Below are 22,226 nucleotides of genomic sequence, written 5' to 3'. Positions count from 1 at the left end.
TATCTGCGACTCAGCATCTCCACTATGTGGTGAGTAGCAACTTTCCTTCTCATAATATCAGAATAATAACAATAAAAAAGATAAAGCTGAAAATGAAATTTGCTCTAACTGTCTCTCAAAAGCCCAATGTGTCGTCCACATCATGGGAGATGGCATGAGTAGTGGAGAAGTACACTCGGGACTACGTGCCCCCTGCGTGCGTAGATGTGAAAATCCTACAGGAACCCCAAAAAGTGATGGCTACCGAGACTCTCATGAAGCTACAATACAACCAACAAGCCAGTAGTGGATAACCCTCTGCTTTCTGCATTGGAATAAGTCTCAGAAAGGACAGTTACAACAAATGACGACCTGGCAGAAATATGAATTATGATAGGGAATTTTCAATATTCGGACACTGACTAGGGAGGTGAAGTAAATCGTGGATACCATGGAAAGACGGAAATTCTATTTGTTGGGTTGGCAGAAACAAGGTACAAAGGAGAGAAGTGAGAAAAGAAAAAGACTGTTGATTGCTCTGGAGTGGGAGTGACGATGCAGTGGAAAATGGGGTGAGAGTAGTAGTGAGTGATGGGTTAAAAGAATCAGTGGAGAGAAAAAGTGATAGGATGCTGAAGATAAAAATATCAGAGAAGAGGAAGACTGTGGAGACATTACAAGCATACGCCCCACAGCTTGGCTGCACTTCTGCAGAATAACAGGAATTTGAAGGGGAAGTGCAGAAACAGATGGGAGGAAAGTGTGATAGTAATGAGATATTTAAACACAGATGTTGGAAGAGAAAGACAAGGGTATGAAAGTGTGCTATGACCACAGGATTGGGGCAGTCGAAATGAGAAAGATGAAAGAGAATGGTTTGTTGGTCGGGAACTCCTGGTTCAAGGACAAGGAAATCCACAGGTTTGCCTGACACAGTAATGACTTGAGCTGAAAGTCAGTAGTTTACTATATCCTCCATGACAGAAGAATAAATAGGAACATCATAAATATCAAGGTAATACCATCAGAGGCCTCAGATAGTGACCACCAATTGCTAATAATGAACCTGAAAGGGGCTAAAGATAAGAGAGGGACAACACAGGCATATAAGGGTATGGAAGCTGGAAGAAGAAGAAGAACAAGAAGAAGAAGAGAGAAGGGCACGAAACTCTCCCAATGGATGCACCACAAATAGTGCAAGAGACATAGGGGAAGATTTAAGAGGACATTTGTGGATATGGCAAAAGTAGTATGTAGGAGGACTTAAGCAACAAAAAGAGAGGGGAGAAACCACCACAGTGGAATGAAGAAAGAAATATACAGTGCAGAAGAAGAACACAGCCTTTAGGATATGGTTCCAGAACAGAATATGAAAGACAAGAGAAGAGTACTAGACAAGAAAGAAAGAGGCAGAAAGAATCATGGCACAAAAGAAGGAGGTGGATGGAACAGTACGCTAGAATGAGGGAGGATAGTGAAGGTTTAAAAAAGATCCTATATGGGATGGTTAAAATTAGAGGTGGAATATATGGTTGAATATGACTGGAAATCTTGAACCCAAATGAAGGCCTAGGAAAGAGGGAGAAACTGTGGAGATGAAGAGAAACTGCAAAACAGAAAAGGTGTTAACATGGAGAGAAGTGCAATATCCGTGGAAAAGATGCCAGGGGGAAGACACCAGGTTTGGACGAACTGAATGTAAAGATGGTGACAGCAGCAGGAGACTTTTTCTTTTTTTTTTTTGGGGGGGGGGGGGGGGGGGCGTTACAATGGCTCTATTAAGTTATGAAAACTGCGTGAAAAGAGAAGAGGACCCCAGGGAATAACAGTCCTGATCTTCAAAAAATGTAATAGAAAAGAGGGCAAAAACTATTGGGGAATCACACTAATGAGACATTGTGCAAAGATCTTTGAGAAAGTCTGGGAAACATAAATTCAGATAAAAATTGAAGGAATGGTGAGAGAAGGGCAACATGGGTTCAAAGTAGGAAGGTCCACAGCAGATCTAATTTTCCACTGTAAGACAGCTACAGGAACACACTGTAAGTAGGACAGACCTACTGATGGCTTCCCGGGCACTGGAAAAGTATGCATTAACAGGGTGTATACGTGGACAAGGAAAAAAAAAAAAGTCCCGGATTTTTCCTGGATTTCCCGGTTAAAAATACACTTTCTCCCGGGTGACAGTATATTTTCTCTTATCGATCCTTTGAATGGTTATGGTTTTATACACGGGCGTACAATTTCCCGGCACTTTAGAAAACGAAACTCAGAGAAAAAGACACGTTTAAGAAATATCTTTGATCTGCAGCAACATGTACGCTGCATATTTTCGTATTACGAAAGCATCCATTGGAATTCCACCAAACAGCACATGTTACTTTCCGAATCATTGAAATTGAGATTTCGATGCGCTTTTGTAAGCCGTACGTAGCTCATGTCACGTGATCTCGCCAACCGATGACACCGGATATTCAGAGCATAGGACACGTGACATAGTCAGCCAACAGCAACATCACTGTTAAGTACCACAAACACACAAACAGGGAAAGTTAATAGTTTGAACTAATATACAATGTGTTGCTACAAGAAAAGAAAAGCTTTCACATGTAGTACTGGTCTCAAGCTGCAAGAGAAGCTAAGCTTTCACATATACTGTTGATCTTTTTTGCGCATGTTATACTTTAAGATATCTCACGCAAATGTGCCAGTACAATTTTTAATAATGACATAAATGTCTGATCTTCAGGGTTTGAAATTCTTCTAAATGGCTTGTCATCAAAGAGTTGATTTTTAAATGAGAGTCAAACACTCTGTGATTTAAGAAATTCATGGTACATTCTCGCACATAGTTAAACTTACGTAAAAGGATATTTACTTTGAAAGTAATGCTTTTCAAACCACCGTTTGCAATATTTTCCAGCGACCTGTTAGAAATAGGTTTGTTTCAGCAGTTGCCAGAAAGCGCCAGATAACAGGCGACATTGCGCTTGTGTAGCTACCATGACGTAGGAAGCCCGTATATACGTACATGTAAAACATTGAAAGATCAGACATCAGAGGATACTCCCAACAGCATCGAAATTTCATGAACTACACTAAAATATGCACATTTAAAGTGCACATTCGTATGTCCAGATTCCCAATGAAGTAGACCTCGGCCTGATATTAAGCTTTTTAGTGTGGTTTTCGGGATATAAATTTTCTTGGAGCACCAGTACTGTATTATATCATGTTTGGTTCTTTATTATGGCATAATGCCATACGTCCTAGAAGATGAAAATGTGCACTTGAAATGCAGCAAACAGTTGAAACTAGCCAGTATTGTGGAATTAAACATTTCATTTCAAATACATTGACTGCCTCTGCAGAAAAGGTTAATAAAAGTCAAATTTCTTTAGTAAACAGACAACAATAACTTCATTGTTCTGCAAGGCGATTACTGCTTGACTGTCAGAAAGGTGGAAATAAAATCTGAAACTAATGACGTATTTTAGCCTTCCGTAATAACATGCATGTATTGTAATTCATTTGATAGCTCCTGGCCACAGATATTCGTTTTGTTTTCATTTGACGTGAGAGTAAACGAAGGGGATACAGCAAAATCATTAAATGTAAACATGGATCACGTGGAGAAAACCCACTATAGCTCAGACTGCTCTGCGCATAAGCCCCGGATCTACGACACTTGCAAACAGGGTCAATACTAAAAAAAATCGAATTTTCAAAATATGTTCATCTTGTACGTAAGACATATTATTTGCTCTTAAGTATGCCAAAGTGCAGTGCCATGCCTCTTCATAAAGCATTTTCTACCGTATGTCCAAACTGTATTCAGGAGAGCGGAAATTGAAATGTCCTGTGGTGTCTCTTCTGCTCCCAGTCAGTCGATTTGACAGCCTACCCCGCTTTAAAAAAAAAAAATCTCGAAATTAATAGCGGATGAGATTATTTGTAATTGAGAGAACAAGAACTCTTCAGAAAATCTGAACTCTTTATTGCCTATTAGTTAATAACTTGCTGTTTTGTGTGACATAAAATTAAATATAGGATATATAAAACCAATACTGACAAGTGATAAGCAAGAAATTACACATTTCTTCAAACCTTAGCTCCTAGCATTTTTTCTCTCTAATCTTGCTACAGTTTTACATGGCGTGCTTTTGCTACATGCAAAATCGAAATGTCGCTATCTAATACTGAAAAAGCTGTTAACACAAATAATACCCAAGACTGCTGTGGTTTCTCGATCTGATTACGTCTATTTTGTCACTGTCTGCTAGATAAAACGAAATAGGGCTTTCTAATATGGCAGCAATTTTATAACACACCAAATAAACGAGACTGTTTTGGCACAAATGGCCATTTTTATAACATGACAGAATATAATCCAATAAGTACCAATATCAAATGCCTATTAGGCCTACTACAAGCAAAAAGCTTTATGTTAGGAAATAGTTTCACATTTCATTCATACGCACCAGCTTCTCAAGCACGATATCGAAAGGTAGTATTACGAAATGTTTATATAAATTTGGAATCGTCTTATTCTTCCATAATTTGTGTGATGTCCCTGTTTCTTCTCCTTCCTCGTTCTAACAAACAATCTTGTCATCATCAAGGCTGGCCGGTGTGGCCGAGCGGTTCTAGGCGCTTCAGTCTGGAACCGTGCAACCACTGCGGTTGCAGGTTCGAATCCTGCCTTGGGCATGGATGTGTGTGACGTCCTTAGGTCAGTTATGTTTAAGTAGTTCTAAGTTCTAGGGGACTGATGACCTCAGATGTTAAATCCCATAGTGCTCAGAGGCATTTGAACCATTTTTTGTCATAATCAAATTCTGTAGCTATTGTTGCCAATGTCAAAATTTGTTCGCCGATTAACTTCACTACCCCTGCCAGAATCACAGGTTTAGTTATCCCGTGATTATTTTCCGGTTGGCGTTATTACGTGTTCGAACAACACGTTTTCCGTGTTACTTCCAGAATAGAACTTAGGCGGCTGCTAGCTGGGGACTGTACTAATGGTCCTTGCTAGTGTAGCGATCTGGCCAAAAATTTTCTGTCAAAACTTCGTTTTCTTGGATACACCGAGAAGATAATTCGTAACCTTTCTCACTTGTTATTCCTTTCAGTTGTTTATTTCCACTCTGGTAGTCTGAATCTATGGATTTTGCTAGTAATTATAACAATGCTGATCATTCGCAAATCCAATCAACCACATAATCAGACAGTGATTGGCATTCATTCATCCGTTCTGCTTTACTCCCTCAGCTTGTATAGCCCCCCCCCCCCCCCCCCTTTGCCCGCAGAAAGTTTATTTCTAGATGCGACGAGGATTCTCTTGACAGAGACATCACGTACACTATGCACGCATTCAAAAATCAACTTAAAATGTGTTCAAAAATGTTCAAAAACCAACAGGAATGCTTCTCAAAATCATATGAATAATCGATAGACCAACGTGAGCTGGATGCTAGGCACTTTGTGAAACAAGTTTTTTTCCCCATGAGAATATGAATTTGGCGTTCCCTTTTCCCGGTAGCATCTAGCTGCTGGCTGCGACTGCTTGCACAGCCAACAGCCACATTCCTCTTGCCAGAAGTGGGAGAATCTACTACTCAAACGTGACTTAACTGCGCATATGCATTAGTCCGCATGTAACTGCTAAAACAAATTGAATGTAAACAGTTGTGACTTCACGCTCATTGGAAGCAATTTGTTGTTATGAAACACTGCATAGTCTTCCTAAAGCCTTTGACACATTTTAAACAGGCAGACGCTTGCATGAACACTGTGTGTCGTCGTTGTTGTATATGGCGCATTTCCTTTGCAATTTAAGTTATTTTCCTTTTTTTTCTCTTGTTTATGTTTTATTGTTGAAGTATTATTCTGCAGTAGTGGGATACAGTAATATCTTTTGTTAGAGTATCGGTTCTTACCAGTCAAAATTATAAAAATTTAACTGAAAACTAATACAATGAAAAATTCCCAGAATTCTAAAAATATCTCGGGTTTATCCCGGTTTTCTCCCGGATGAAATAATTCCCGGGTTTTTCCCGGATCTCCCGGGTCATTTTTACACCCTGATTAATGGATTTCGAAACAAGGTGTGGAAGTCTTTGGAGAATAGAGGTATAATGAGCTGGGGTACAAAGACTGCTATGAAGATGTGTAGGAGCCTGTCAGATGCTGATGTGGCTGACAGGTATTTTCGCACTGCTGGAAGGGTAGCTGAGTATGTGACAAGCTGGTTGGCAGCTGATGCAGACAGAGCCAGTGGCACGAAGGCCAGGTTCGGCCGCAGGTGAGATTTTCTGGTGGACAGTCTGGTGCAAGGCAATAGAGGCTCCTGGGTACAAACACCGGATGTGCATGTAGCTGGTGGCAGTTTGATCAGAGGCAGCCGAATGATCTAATGGCAGAAGCCAATACAACAATGGTAGAGGTCTTGATGTTTCACTGATGCTTAAATGACCTGCCTGACTGTACGGCCTGTGCTTATACTCACAAAGTGGGTATGCTGTGGTGTTGTGGCTGCCAAAGCCACATATGGCTGTCTATCAATGGGTTCCTGGTTACAGTGCAAGCTGGGACTATAACTGGCAGATGGGCATGGATGCTGTGACATATTGCTGTGTTGGTGAACTGCCACAAGTAGCCTACTTATGACACCAAGCCCATGTAACTAGACCTGTGAAATTTCAGAGGAATGCAAAAGCAGATAACATGCAGTATAAGAGAAGTAAACCAGAAGCGTGAGTGTGTGAAAATGGGAAGAGGGGGGAATCAGATTGGCTGGAAAAGAAGAATGGCTTGAGGCAGGGAAGTACACTTTACCACTGCTTTTCACTGTGGTGGTGGATGAGGTGATGACCAGAGTGGCCAAGTAACTGGTGAAGAAAAGATGAAAGCAATGATATCTGCAGACAATTTGATGATCTGTGGAAACAAGGACAAAGAAGTATAGAAACAGTTGCATGTAGGACACTGAATAGTACAAGGTTATGGGATGAAATTTAGCATGGGTAAATGTGAAACTATGATCAAAACTATGAAGGAGGAGAGCCCGAACTGGAACAACATTGGTGGGGATCAACAGAGGGAGGTGGAGAATTTCAAGTATCTGAGAAACTTAATACAGGAGAATAAAAGAAATGAGCAGGACCGACAGCAGGAACATACTGGAAGGGCATTAGAAGCCTGATATTGAGCAAGGATGTCCCTCAAAAAAGTGAAAGGGTTAAATATCAGGTATAGTATGCTCCAATGCTGATGAATGCCTTAAAGATCTGGGCAATGAAAGAGAGAGAGAGAGAGAGAGAGAGAGAGAGAGAGAACCAAATACAAGTTAGTGAGAGGAAATTCTTGAGACATAATATTGGAGCGAGAAAGATGGACAGGTTATAAGGAATGAGAGGACCAGGGAATTAACGAAGGAGGAACCATTAGAGGATAGAATGTAGGAATCAAGGCTTAAATGGTAGGGACATGTTAAGCAAATGGAGGAGAAAAGGATACCCAGAAAGATATACAAGATAAAAGGGAAGGGAAAAATACTAACAGACAGGTGGATGGAAGGAGTGAAGGACTGGGTGCAAAACAAAGGGGAACACTGGAGAGGTAGTGGAAAGACAGAAAATGATGATGAAGCCTGTGTTCTAAGGAGACCTGTCCAGCGGCTGGAAACTGTACAAGATGAAGATGAAGTTGAGGAAGAAAAATAAGAAGAAGAAGATTATTATTATTATTCTGGATAAAATGGACATTACTAGGTGGTTGAGTGGCTTAGTGTCAGATTACAAATTCGAAGGTCAGCATTTCAATCCTCAGAACATTCTAAGATTTTTACTATGACTTATAACCTCTTTAATTTCTAAAATTGACATGTTAATGAGAAAAACAGCAAATGGTAAAGTGATTGGAGTCCATTCCAAACTGTAGGCTCTTGATAAGTGGTTGGGTAAGTGAGTTCAAAAACTGGAAGGATAGGGTGGGCATACCATCTCCTCTAGAACCATGTTAAGTACTTTGTAAAGTACTGTCAACTCTTTTTTTGTTTTGTAAATAAAAGCTGCCTTTTCTTGCTGCACTGTAATTTATTTCTCCTAGATGTGTTTTGCCCTTTTTTACTCTAAGGATCTTCAGTGGGATAGTTTGTTGAGATCTGCATTTCCTCTCATCTGGTCTGGAGGTCACACTACCAGTCCATTTCCGAAAAATATGCACTTTTTCATATTCCAAACTTTTTCCTTCAAACTGTTCCCCATATTAACCCCTATTTTTGTGGTTCACCACTACTCTTTTGCCACTAGTTACAGATATTTGTTCAAAAACTGTGCTTTTAAAGACAAACAGCAATCACTTCATTAATTACTATTCATATTGCATGTGCAAATAATTTATCCTATATTAATCTCCTGTACAGAATTTTAATAATAATCATAAAACTCAAATTCTATGCTCCCCATATCCAAGAATTCTCTTTAATCGTAGACTGGATTGTTAATTAACCATTCACACAACTTTTTTTCATAATTAGTGAGAGCTGTACTGATTGCAGAATGTGGCAATTTATTAAAATATTTTAATCAGTTCACTTTGTGAGAGTTCCCAGTCTTTGTCAGCCTATGCTTCTTGTTTCTGATGTAACAACATTTTATGTTCTCTCTGATGCCAAACTCTGCTAGGCTGTTTTTCACATATATCAATGATACATGGATATAAAGACTTATCACTGTCATTATTTTGGTCTTAATGAGTAAAGGGTGAGAGTGTACCCTTTGAGCAAACTTACACATTATTCATAGCACCCTTTCCTGAATCAGTAATGCATCACTGAACTGACTTGACTGATCCCGTAACAACAGCCCCTAAGGTATGTGAGGCTGGAAAAGTCCAAAGTAAGCTATTCTAAGATGTTCACTTCCCAACAGATCAGGTAATTTCCATATGAGATAGGACACCCTTGACAATTTTCCGTAGACATGATTAACATATCTTGAGAAAGTTGTGTTGCCTGCATAGCAGATAACTGGCTGAAGCCCAATATAATATAGCAAATTGTTAATTACAACAATGAACAAGAATGATCCAAGGACTGAGCCCTGGGGCACACCAGATGTGACTTTCTTCAGAGAATAATTCCTGTTCTGAATTGACACAAACTGCGTCCTGTTCTTTAGATAAGAATTAATTGTTTCTAGTGCTATGTTATTTTTCCATAATACTGTAGTTTGGCTAATAAGATGTCCGAGGGGGTACAGCCAAAATCCTTACTCAAATCGCATAGCTCAAGTGAGACCGTATTCTTATTTTTAAATGCAGTTAACGGCTGTTTAATAATTTCAATGACTGCAGAAGAAGTACTTTTTTCTTCTCGAAAACCATGCTGTCTACTACAAAGAATGTTATAACAATATTACAAAAAGGACAGCTGCTACTCACCATGTAGCAGAGATGCTGAGTCACAGATAAAGGCTGTCAAAAGTGAGCTTTTGGCCAACAAGGTCTCCATTGGAAATAGACAACATACAAACACGCACTCCCGCAAACACAACTCACACACAAATGACCACAGTCTCTGGCTGCTGAGGTCTGACCCAAAGTAGTTTACGTTTTTCAAAGTAGTTACTAAGTTGTATGTGAAAAACAGCTTCAAATACTTTGAGAAAGATTATAACAATAAACTCTGGCCTGTAGTTCTTAGGGAGATGCTGTTTCCCTTTTTGTATATAGGTATAACTTCTGAAATTTTGAGCTGGTCAGGGAAAACTCCCAACTCTAGGTATTTATTCATAATAAAAGCAAGTGGTTTGCTAATAAAGTGTATTATCCTTTTTATTCTGTAGTTAGTTAGTCAGCAGCAGTCCTTGCTTTTCGATTCAGAAAATTTTGGAACAGCAATTATTGTATCTGTGGGTGTGACAAGATTCCAATGAAATTCACATTGTATAGGATGCTGATCAGATAGTGTATCAGTTGCTAATATGTTTGAATGATTAATTTTAGATCTTAATTCATTTACTATAGTAGTAAAGTATTTACTGAACTTTCCTGGCTTAAGCAGAATGTCTTTAGTTTGGTAGAAGTGGGTTCTTGTGTTATAATAGCTTAGTAAGCCTTACATTGTTCGGGGCTCCTTCCACGTAGTTTTCATATGCAACTTGTTTGGAAAGTTTAAATCCAGCTTTATAATGTTTTTTACAATTCAGGTGGGATCTATAAGAAATGTCATACTGCTCTGTGCCTTGTTTGCGATTAATTTTATAAATCTTGTGCAGTGACAGCATCTTGTCCCTGATACCAGAAAGGAACTATTTCTTTTCAAAAATGAACAAGAGTGCCATAAATCAATATATATCTTAAAGAAATTATTAATGAAAGTTTCAACAGTTGATTTATCTACATCATAATCATGAACAATAACTTATATACTCCTCTTTCTGACCTCTAACCCATGTCATGCTTGGCTTCTTATTTGCAGTCACATAATCATTATCTGACTGTTGATAGTGGCATTGTGGGGAGTAGTGGATCATGATCTGCAAAACATTCATCTGCTAGGATAACAGTGCATAGGTCTCTTGAGAAATTAACTATAATACTGTCCAAACTGGCATTCCCAAGTGTTGGGCTATTGTTCGTACAGGGTGCAGCACATAAAACAGACCCATAAAGTCTACATAACATAACTAATACTCCTCTTCTGTCAAGTTAGAATAAACTCCTCCAGGATTCCCAAATACACATCTCTGTTCATTGTTGTCTCAAAGAACATGGGCCCCAAAAACGCATGTGGCGGAAATGGCACACCAAACATTAATCTTCTCGTCACGCGAGGGCACCTGGTGGATTGTGTGTGGATTTTCTGTCGACCAGTACTGGTTGTTTTGGGAATTTATGTACCCAGGCAGGTGGAACCACACCTTGTCATGTTGAACCTTCGTGCATCCAAGCCACTGGCAACATTTTTCAACAGCTGTGAACAGAAATGCACTCTCTTCTGCAGGTGAGGCTCCTCCAGTTCTTGCACAACACTTATCTGAAATGGTTTTAACATCAGTTCCCTTAAAACAAATCTGCAACTTCTCTCATTTGCACGAACCTATTGACTCAATCTCATAGTTGACTTATGAGGGCTTCTTGTCATTACCTTCTGCATCTGGCTTTTTAACTTAGGTGTGCAGACATGTGGTCATCTGTTCCTGGGAGCATTTCAAACCGATACTGTACACCAGCATTTTTCAATCAATTTCTGTATAGTGCTTTTTGCTGGCACAGAACACCCTGGAAATTTCGGCTGAAACAAATGCTTTGTTTCCGTAAAAGACCCAGTGTGAATGAATGCTTCAACAACGGCAAATCACACACACACACACACACACACACACACACACACACACACACACACACACACACACAGAGAGAGAGAGAGAGAGAGAGAGAGAGAGAGAGAGAGAGAGAGACTCACAGACTCACACTAATCAAGCATCACACCTTTTTCTCAACTTGTTTCAACAACTTCCACTTGCTGCGGTTGCTGCTGTCTTACAACAACAAAGTTACGCACAGTGTCAGTATATCAGAGGAAATGATTAGTTCGTGCGTGATTGTTTGGGTGGTGTTTCTCATTTTCCATTATTACTGAAGCACTGGAACATTATTGTTGCGTATGACGGCTGGTTCACACGCTACACCCTGTACAATGTAACTTTAATGATCTGAGTAGGTTTAAAAATGTTTTTGAGTTTGGGTCATCTGAGCTGGACAATTCTACATTGAATCGCCACATACTGTAACATTTGTTTCGAGTTTTAAAATTTTTCTTAACGTTTGTTCAAATTTCTCAAAAAATAAATTAACGTCACCATTTGGAGAGCCATTTGGAGAGCCACAACTACTTCCAATGAAACTTTATACAGAAAAGCAGATAAACAACATTTAAAACTAAACTGGAAATCTCAAATTAAGCAGCTGATTTCGTCACTCAACATTTCTCTAAAGATCATAGTAATGTCAATAAGCTGAAAACTAAAACCAATCGGTATTTTCTAAATTTTACTGGCTTACCTTTTTACCATAATCACGCTCAAGATGTAAAAAGTATGTTGGATATAAGCCACGATCCATTCCCTTTCTGTCCCTTGTTATTCTACACTTATAGTGAACACCTTGAGTTCCTGGTTCCAAAACAAAAGTCTCCAGGCTTCCTTCAACATCACCTTCTATTTCCCGCTCCTGCATATAAGAATTATTAAGTGTGATTTAGTTACACTCAATGATTAAGCTTTAAAACTAGTGTTCTAGAAAAATAAAATTCATTATTAGAAGGAGATATTCATAAATTTTACAGAACATAGGCAATATTAAATGAGAAATTGTGTGTCATATTAGCAAAGTCATTCTTAGTCTAGTACTGTTTTTCATTGCTAACTGAGGTACACAATTACAATTTTACAACAATTGTGAATCAAGAAGAAAAGTAGTTGATACAAATTAGTTTTGTTTCAGTGAGAGATTAGTGAGGGAGGAGAGACAGAGAAACTTTAGATGAGTACCAAAACTAATATTAGTGTACATAAATATAAAAGCACAAGTGATAAACTCATAATACTATTAGCCTAGGATAGGGAGTGTTGAAGAGCAGTAGACACATGTAAAAGACAGAATTGCTGAGCTATTTATCTTCCATGCCTCAGAAAACAATAGATAGTGATCTACTTGTGAAAGTGCGGAAGGGAAAGAAATATCATTCAATACCTCAGCTGATTAAGCAGGCAAAAGCTGCTGTAAATAATCTGGAAGTAGAAATGGATATACGAACCTGGCTTGAAACCCCACATCTGTCCAAAGTCAAATTTTGACGTCTCTCTTTCCTCACCTACATATTAAGTTTTCATTTTCTTATTGGATGCTTCCTAGTTTCTCGATGAATAATTTCTTTGAAACTTCCTGGAGGACTTAAACTATGTGCTGGACTGCAACTCAATCACTGCTTTCATGGGCAAATGCTTTACCAACTGAGCTATCCAGGTACAACAAGATCCTTCCTCACAGCTTCACTTTCACCAGTACCTCTCTTCTACCTTTCAAATTTTACAGATGTTCTCCCACATAAATAATAAGTGTGTAACGCCTGGAAGACTACTGCAGAGAAATGGCTGTTTGTGCCCATCACTGACACTGAGTCTTGTCCAAACAATCTCACAAGCAGCTTCAATTACTGTCTTGGGGGAACTTACTAAGTCTCTGGTTCACACCTTCCGCTTGACTTACAAGCAGGGGCTACGATCAGTTCTACAGACAACACTGCAAGTTTTGAGCTTTGTTGAAACACTGTGGGGAGGCTGGTCTTCTCAACCTCCTCTGTCAGCTGCTGTCAGCATTGTTTGTGCCAACAAGTTTCAAAATCTGTAACTGGTCACACCCTGTTTACTGAATGACTGCCTGAACAGCCTCTTCAAAAAGCTGAATGAAGATCCTGGCATAAACACAGATATAATTCTTTCTGTCCCTTGTCACTATTTCCCTCACGCAAACCAATATGCACTGTACATGTGAACAGCTGAGAATTAAGAGCCCCAATTCTTTTTTATTTGCTTCCCCTTTAACACGGGACACAGCAGGTTTACACACAGGTGAAGTGAATCTCACTGGCAGAGATTCAGTTTCAGTGCAAGCCAACAGCTCAGACATTTTTTTTTATTTTTTTAAGCCATATATTTTCAAATTGTTTGCAAAACTAACTTATCCTCTTCAAAGTACTCTCCATTACAACTAATACATTTGTCCCACTGGTGCTTCCACTTTTCAAAACATTTTTTGCAGTCATCTTTAGAAATGGCTGACAGATCCTCCCTCATTTTTTTCTTGACAATCAGTGTCCTTTAATGCCCTTTTTCATGTGTGGAAATAAGAAAAAGTCACACAGATCCAGATAAGGTGAGTAAGGTGCATGGGGGCAGTGTCTAAGAAATGGCTGTGTGTGCAGGTGTACTGTCATGGTGGAAGTCTCCTGTCTGCTGCAAATCAGGTCTTTCCTGATGAACACTGTTGCTCAATCTTCTCAAAACTTCCAAATAAAACATTTGATTGATGGTCTGATCTGGGGGAGCCAATGTTGAATAAACTTTCCAATATTTTCGTCGATTTGGGCAGTTGATGGATGTCCAGAATGAGGTTTGTCATCAGTCGACATGTCGCCATTTTTAAAATAGAGTGAGCCACTTGTACACTTGAGTTTTTCACATAGCCTCATCTTGGTACACTGTTTTCAACATTACAACAGTTCCAGCAGCATTTTTACCAAGTAGAAAACAAAATTTCACAACTGCACTTGTTCACTTAAACTTGCCATCACAAAAAATGAACCAAGAACAAAACAGCAATAGCAAAAACAATCACTGCAGATGAACAGAACAAGCCAGGTCAACAACGCATGCTGCACTATACTGGCAATGAGTTGCGCTATACATGCACAGCGTTGGTAATACATACTACACAAGCTCCGTCCACAGCAATGTAATTCCATTTTTTTTTTTTTTTTTTGCTACAACTTCATGTAAGGGGAGTGGTGTAATACCCTAAGTTCCTGAACCCTGCCTTCTCTGTACAGGGGCCCTGAACCTACCATTGATAAGCCACTCACAGTCAAGTGAAATACTGGTGATAGATCCTACACTTGCTGTGGAGGAAACAGCATCTGTAGGAGCATAGTACGTGAAATACCTTTGATATCCTTGGTGCGCGTCTCTCAGTAGCCCTCCCTATGTACTTGTACACAGCAGCTTCCAATCACTTGACAGTAGTCAGGGCGATTTACAGCTGCTCATGAACAAGAATGAACTCATTCCCTTTCCCAGAACCACATTGAAATTCGGGCTAGTGCAATGTTTTGGAGAACAGTACACAAATAATATTGAACGAAGCTTGCTGAGTCTTTTTTAATTTCCTGGAATGTTATGCAACAAGTATTACCAGTTCCATTTAATAACTGAAGTGATAAAAACCAAACAAAAAGATTTCTACCATGACAACACAAAACCCTAGCACACAAGTTAATGGTTGGCCAAAACTAATTGGAACCTTTCTGGAGGTTACTGGCATTAACAAGTACTCTCAAGTAACAAACTAAAAAATAGTGACAATGTCCAATAAATGCATACAATATACTGTCTTCTGACTGGTTTGATGCTGTCTGCCTCGAATTCCTTTCTTGTGCCAGCCATTTCATATAAACAAAGCCTTTGCACTCTATGTCCTCAATAATTTGCTCGACATATTGCAATCTATGTATTCTGCAACAGTTTTTACCTTCTATAACTCCATCCAGTACCATGGATGTTATTTCCTGATGTCTTAACACATGTTCCATAATCCTGTCCCTTATTCTCACCAGTAATTTCCAAATGTTCCTTTCTTTGTCGCATCTACACCTCCTAATTCCTTATCCTATGAGTCTGCCATTCCTTATCCTATGAGTCTGCCTAATTTTCAATATTCTTCCATAGCACTAACACTCAAACACTATGATTCTCTTCCTTTCTGGATATCCCACAGGCCATGGTTCACTGCAACACAATTCCCTGCTCCAAACGTACATTCCCTGAAATTCGTTCGTCAAATTAAGGCTGACATTTGATACTACGAGGAACATGATGGTATAGTTATAATATGCTCTACATTAACTCACAATTGCTGATTTACTACAAAATATGTTATGCACAACACTCACTATACTCTAATCGAGTCCCAATTCTGTTGGCCCAGCTACATCACAACAAGCACTGACAAGCTGTTTCACAAGGTTATCCTGCCTTTCCTGTAGTGCATGTTTTGAATTACTGGTGACACAATGTTTTGTCGTGCAAGGAGAGTGTTTAATTACCACTAAATGTGCTAACGCATCGTGGACTACAGAATTAGTAATTAATATAACAAATGGTAGAAAAAACACAAAAACAGAATCTACATAAATCACCGTACACTATGTCCGCAACACCTGGCCAACTGCCTAGCGTTGCTCCCTCTGGATCATGTTGTCCCGGGTTCGATTCCCAGCCGGGTTGGGAATTTCCTCCACTCCGGGACCGGGTGTTTGTGTTGTCCTCATCATTTTATCACCATTCATGAAAGTGGTGAGATTGGAGAGAGTAAAAACTGGGAATTTGTACGGGTGCTGATACCCGCACAGTTGAGTGCCCCACAAACCAATCATCATCATCATCACTTTATGCTGTATGCACTGCTAGTTGGGAAACTGATTCTTAGTCATTCTGTGCAGCAGTTGTAGCATTCTTCTGGGAAAGACCAGTTCCCCACTACAATGGCTGCTTGTTCTTTAGTTTATATAAATATTATACTTACATAATTTGTAACTTCCAAAAATTAAGATCATGCAAGATGCAAAACATAGGATTATTGTTTTCTGTTTTACATATTTTTTATTTGCTATACTGGGAATTACACCTGCTGAACTCAAGAACCGGTCCCTCATTCCATCCTGTTATAATTTTCTCAGTATCATTTTATACTGTATCACCCTTTACATTTACATCTACATCTATACTCTGCAAAACACTGTGAAAAGCATGGCAGAGGGGACATCCACTGTACTAAAGAGGGTATGTCCTATTGACCAGTTATTGGGTTTCTTCCTGTTCCATTCATGTATGGAGCATGAGAAGAATGATTGTTTAAATGCCTCTGTGTATACAGTAATTATTCTAATCTTATCCTCGTGATCCCTAAGTGAGTGATATGTAGAGGGTTGCAGGATATTCCTAGATTCACCACTTAAAGCCAGTTCTTGAAATTTGGTTAACAGACTTTACGTCTATCTTCAAAGTCTTCCAGTTCAGTTTCTTCAGGATCTCTGTGACACACCCTCATGGATCATACAAACCTGTGTCCATTCATACTGCCCTTCTCTGTAAACATTCAGTATCCTCTGTTAGTCTGAATTGGTATGGGTCCAACGCACTTGAGCAATATTCTAGAGCCAGTTGCATGAATGATTTGTTGGTTGGTTGATTCGGGGGAGGGGACCCAACAGCGAGGTCAAAGGTCCCATTGGATTAGGAAAGGATGGGGAAGGAAGTCGGCCACGTCATTTCACAGGAACCATCCAGGCATTTACCTAGAGTGATTTAGGGAAAAATCATGGAAAACCTAAATCAGGACGGCTGGGTGTGGGTTTGAGCTGTTGTCCTCCTGAATGCAAGTACAATGTGCTTACCACTGCACCACCTCACTCGGTGAGCAACTTGTAAACAATCTCCCTTGTCTGACTGCACTTACCCAGTATTCTACCAATAAACCACAGTCTTCCACCTGCTTTACCCACAACTGAGCCTATGTGATCATTCCATTTCATATCCCTACAAAGTGTTGCACCAAGATATATGTATGAGTTGGCTGGTTCCAACAGTTACTCATTGATTTTATAGGCATAGTATACTACATTTTTCCATTTTGTGAAGTACACAATCTTACAGTTTCGAACACTTAAAGCATGTTGCCGATCTTTGCAACACTTGAAATCTTAATCAAGCTCTGACTGAATATTTATGCAGCCTCTTTCAAACAGTACTTCCTCATAGATAACAGTTTCATCTGCAAAAACTCTGAGGTTACTTTTAATATTGGCTGCGGGAACATTGACGTACAACATGAGCAGCAAGGGTCCCAACACACTTCCCTGGGGCACACCTGAAGTTAGTTCTACATCTGATGACGACTCTCCATTCAAGATAACACACTGTGTCCTCCTAACCAAAAGGTCCTCAATCCTGTCACAAATTTTACTTAATACCCCATATGATTGTATTTCTGAAAATACGGGTAGGTGCAGTATTGAGTCAAATACTTTTCAGGAATCAAGAACTATCTCCTGCTTTGATCCAAAGCTTTCAGTATGTCACGTGGAAAAAGTGCGAGATGGGTTTCACATGATCAATGTTTTCGGAATCCATGCTGGTTGGTATTGAGAAGGTCATTCTGTTCTAGATCCCTCATTATGGTTGAGCTCAGAATATGTTCTAAGATTCTACAATAGACAGTGAAAACTTCTGAGCAAAGCAAGATTTTATAAAGTAATTGCAGCATATTTCATGTATTCAATTACATTGCACATTCCAAAAAAGACACTGGAGTCCAAGAAGTACATATATTCAAAGAGATTTCGAGATTGCAGCTGGTCATCGTAAACTTAATTCCATGATATTTTGGCTGAAGAACTGCCCGCTGAAATATCATGGAATGAAGTTTACGACGACCAGCTGTAATACCAAAATCTCCTTGAACAGTTGATTTGCAGTGAAAATTTTAAATTTTACAAGTACATATATATGATCAGTTTAAATTAGGTGTAAAGCTTGTCTTTGTGTTATCCATATGTCTGGCAACACATGCAAAAAATAATAACTATTTACAATGATTATCTGTTTGTGTAACTACGGTTACTGAGTCAAAAACTGTGCACTTGAGTATTGACTCAGCTGCAAGTAATCTTTTTTTCACAGTGGTTACTGAAATACGATGCAATCAAAATGGGGTTTTAGCTTTTATTTTAGGCTGTAAGAATACAAAGATTCTGAATAATCTTACAATGCAACTTATACTGTTGGGTTTACAACTGTTAGAAATAAAGATCCTCAAACAGTCAAGTATATCTTTAAAATAGTGGGGTTTTTGCTCCTTTCTGTCATTTGTCCTATGACACTGGAAACTTTAGGTAAGATTTTTACTTGGCCATCTCACAAATCTGTTATTCACGGTGTATATGTGGACCAAAAAATCAAGCCCAGATTTTTCCTGGATTTCCCGGTTAAAAATACACTTCTTCTGGGTGAAAATTCACTTTTCTCCAGGTGAAAATACGCTATACCCTGGGTGAAAGTACATTTTTTTTTCTCATTAAGTGACAATATACTTTTGCTTGGAGCCATAATATGTATAAATCTTTTGGACAATAAAGGTTTTATACACCAACACAGAAATTCCCGGCACTCCCAGCAAAGAGCAACACATTTTGGTAAGATCTTTAATGTGCGCCAACATGTACAGCGCTTATTTCGGTATTATGAAAGTATAAATATGAACTCACCAAATACAGCACGGTAGTTTCTGAACACAGAACATCAAAATATAAGAAATGTGATGCCCATGTTACGATAGGCGAAACAGAAACCGTAGTAGTGCTTTGAGTGGCCCGGCAGCAAATTTCGAATTATGGAAAATATTGCTCAATAATAAGTATCCTTCCTTTGCGAACATGACTACTAGATGATATTTTTCATCAAGAAAAGCTAAGCTTTCAGTGGTCGGAAAATTTTTTTTGCTGTTTTTTCCAGGCATGTGGTTAGGCGGTATCCTGAGACCACAGCTTAAATTGCAGCAGCTGAATATTTCTGACAAGCATGATTGTAAATTTCACTGCAGTGCACCAAACATTTCATGAGTTACTTTGCTGAATACATATTCCGTTGAGCACTTCAACCTTTCCATAGAAAAGCCAATTACATGGCTGTTAGTGAATTTCATTGATAATTATACTTTATGCCATCGGTATTGCATAATTTGAAATCTGTGAAAGAACTAAAACAAATATGAAAAACTAATCTTGAAGCTTGGTCTTTTTAGCGTATGTTCCCCATTAAGATATATCACACACAAATGTGCCATTAAAATTTTAAAACATGGCATCAATGGTTGGTCTGAGTGGCCGATCCTCAAAGCGTTAGCTTTTGAGAGAGTCAAACGCTCCATGATTTAAGAAATTCATCGCACATTCTCACACATAACATAATTTGTCTTGGGTGATAAGGGATTTACTTTGAAAATAATACTTCTCAAACCACCATTAATAATATTTTCCCACAGCCTGTTCAAATCTGAAAGCAGTTTGTTGTTACGAAGTATGACATAGTCTTTATCCTAAAGCCTTTGCACTATGTTTTGTTGTTGTGAATAGCGCATTTTCTTTGCAACTTAACTTTTATTTTGATGTTATTCTCTCATTTTTATGTTTTATTGCTACAATATTATTTGGCAGTAACAGGCTAAAGTCAATTCTTTGTTACAGTATCCGTTCTTACCAGTCAAAACTTACAGAAATGTAAAATAATGAAAAAGTCCTGGAATCCTAAAAAATTCCCAGGTATTTCCCAGATGAAAGAATTCCCAGGTTTCCAGGTTTTACACAGATTTCCCAGTGTGTATACACCATTTTATTGTTCAGATAAAATGGTGTATACACCATTTTATTGTTCAGACAAACATCTCAAAAATGAGATCGACAGGAAGTGCAAAATGGCTAAGCAAGGACGGCTAGAGGACAAATGTAAAGATGTAGAGGCTTATCTCACTAGGGGTAAGATAGATACTGCCTACAGGAAAATTAAAGAGACCTTTGGAGATAAGAGAACCACTTGTATGAACTTCAAGAGCTCAGATGGAAACCCAGTTCTAAGCAAAGAAGGGAAAGCAGAAAGGTGGAAGGAGTATATAGAGGGTCTATACAACGGCGATGTACTTGAGGACAATACTATGGAAATGGAAGAGGATGTAGATGAAAATGAAATGGGAGATACGATACTGCTTGAAGAGTTTGACAAAGCACTGAAAGACCTGAGTCGAAACAAGGCCCCCGGAGTAGACAACATTCCATTGGAACTACTGACGGCCTTGGGAGAGCCAGTCCTGACAAAACTCTACCATCTGGTGAGCAAATGTATGAAACAGGCGAAATACCCTCAAACTTCAAGAAGAATATAATAATTCCAATCCCAAATAAAGCAGTTGTTGACAGATGTGAAAATTACCGAACCATCAGTTTAATAAGCCACAGCTGCAAAATACTAACGCAAATTCTTTACAGACAAATGGAAAAATTGGTAGAAGCCGACCTCGGAGAAGATCAGTTTGGATTCCGTAGAAATACTGGAACACGTAAGGCAATACTGACCTTACGACTTATCTTAGAAGAAAGATTAAGGAAAGGCAAACCTACGTTTCTAGCATTTGTAGACTTAGAGAAAGCTTTTGACAATGTTGACTGGAATACTCTCTTTCAAATTCTAAAGGTGGCAGGGATAAAATACAGGGAGCGAAAGGCTATTTACAATTTATACGGAAACCAGATGGCAGTTATAAGAGTCGAGGGACATGAAAGGGAAGCAGTTGTTGGGAAGGGAGTAAGACAGGGTTGTAGCCTCTCCCCAATGTTATTCAATCTGTATATTGAGCAAGCAGTAAAGGAAACAAAAGAAAAATTCGGAGTAGGTATTAAAATCCATGGAGAAGAAATAAAAACTTTGAGGTTCACCGATGACATTGTAATTCTGTCAGAGACAGCAAAGGACTTGGAAGAGCAGTTGAATGGAATGGATAGCGTCTTGAAAGGAGGATATAAGATGAACATCAACAAAAGCAAAACGAGGATAATGGAATGTAGTCGAATTAAGTCGGGTGATGCTGAGGGGATTAGATTAGGAAATGAGACACTTAAAGTAGTAAAGGAGTTTTGCTATTAGGGGGGCAAAATAACTGATGATGGTCGAAGTAGAGAGGATATAAAATGTAGACTGGCAATGGCAAGGAAAGCGTTTCTGAAGAAGAGAAATTTGTTAACATCGAGTATAGATTTAAGTGTCAGGAAGTCATTTCTGAAAGTATTTGTATGGAGTGTAGCCATGTATGGAAGTGAAACATGGACAATAAATAGTTTGGACAAGAAAAGAATAGAAGCTTTCGAAATGTGGTGCTACAGAAGAATGCTGAAGATTAGATGGGTAGATCACATAACTAATGAGGAAGTATTGAATAGGATTGGGGAGAAGAGAAGTTTGTGGCACAGCTTGACCAGAAGAAGGGATCGGTTGGTAGGACATGTTCTGAGGCATCAAGGGATCACCAATTTAGTATTGGAGGGCAGCGTGGAGGGTAAAAATCGTAGAGGGAGACCAAGAGATGAATACACTAAGCCAATTCAGAAGGATGCAGGTTGTAGTAGGTACTGGGAGATGAAGAAGCTTGCACAGGATAGAGTAGCATGGAGGGCTACATCAAACCAGTCTCAGGACTGAAGACCACAACAACAACAACATTGTTCAGATACTTTCAGAACCATCACTTTAAAGTTTTTAGCGTTATTATCAATTTTAATAAATAATATTTGGTTAAAAACACAGGAACAAGTGATAACAGCGTAGTTCACGCCTGAGCAAGTGATAACGGGCAATCTGTAA

General features: G+C 39.0%; 1 protein-coding gene across 1 annotated transcript in view; it reads right to left on the bottom strand.

Moving 5' to 3' along the window:
- Nucleotides 1-22,226, bottom strand: part of LOC126412431 (protein king tubby) — a 67,050-nt gene that overhangs the window by 25,788 nt on the left and 19,036 nt on the right. Inside the window, exon 5 of the mRNA XM_050082025.1 lies at nt 12,049-12,216. Coding sequence (XP_049937982.1) covers nt 12,049-12,216 — 168 coding nt within the window. The remainder of the gene's footprint in view (nt 1-12,048; nt 12,217-22,226) is intronic.

The sequence above is a fragment of the Schistocerca serialis genome, chromosome 7, assembly GCF_023864345.2.
Source record: "Schistocerca serialis cubense isolate TAMUIC-IGC-003099 chromosome 7, iqSchSeri2.2, whole genome shotgun sequence".
Taxonomy (NCBI): Eukaryota; Metazoa; Arthropoda; class Insecta; order Orthoptera; family Acrididae; genus Schistocerca; species Schistocerca serialis.
Note: the sequence above shows the minus strand (reverse complement) of the source record. Positions and strands in the feature narration are given on the sequence as shown.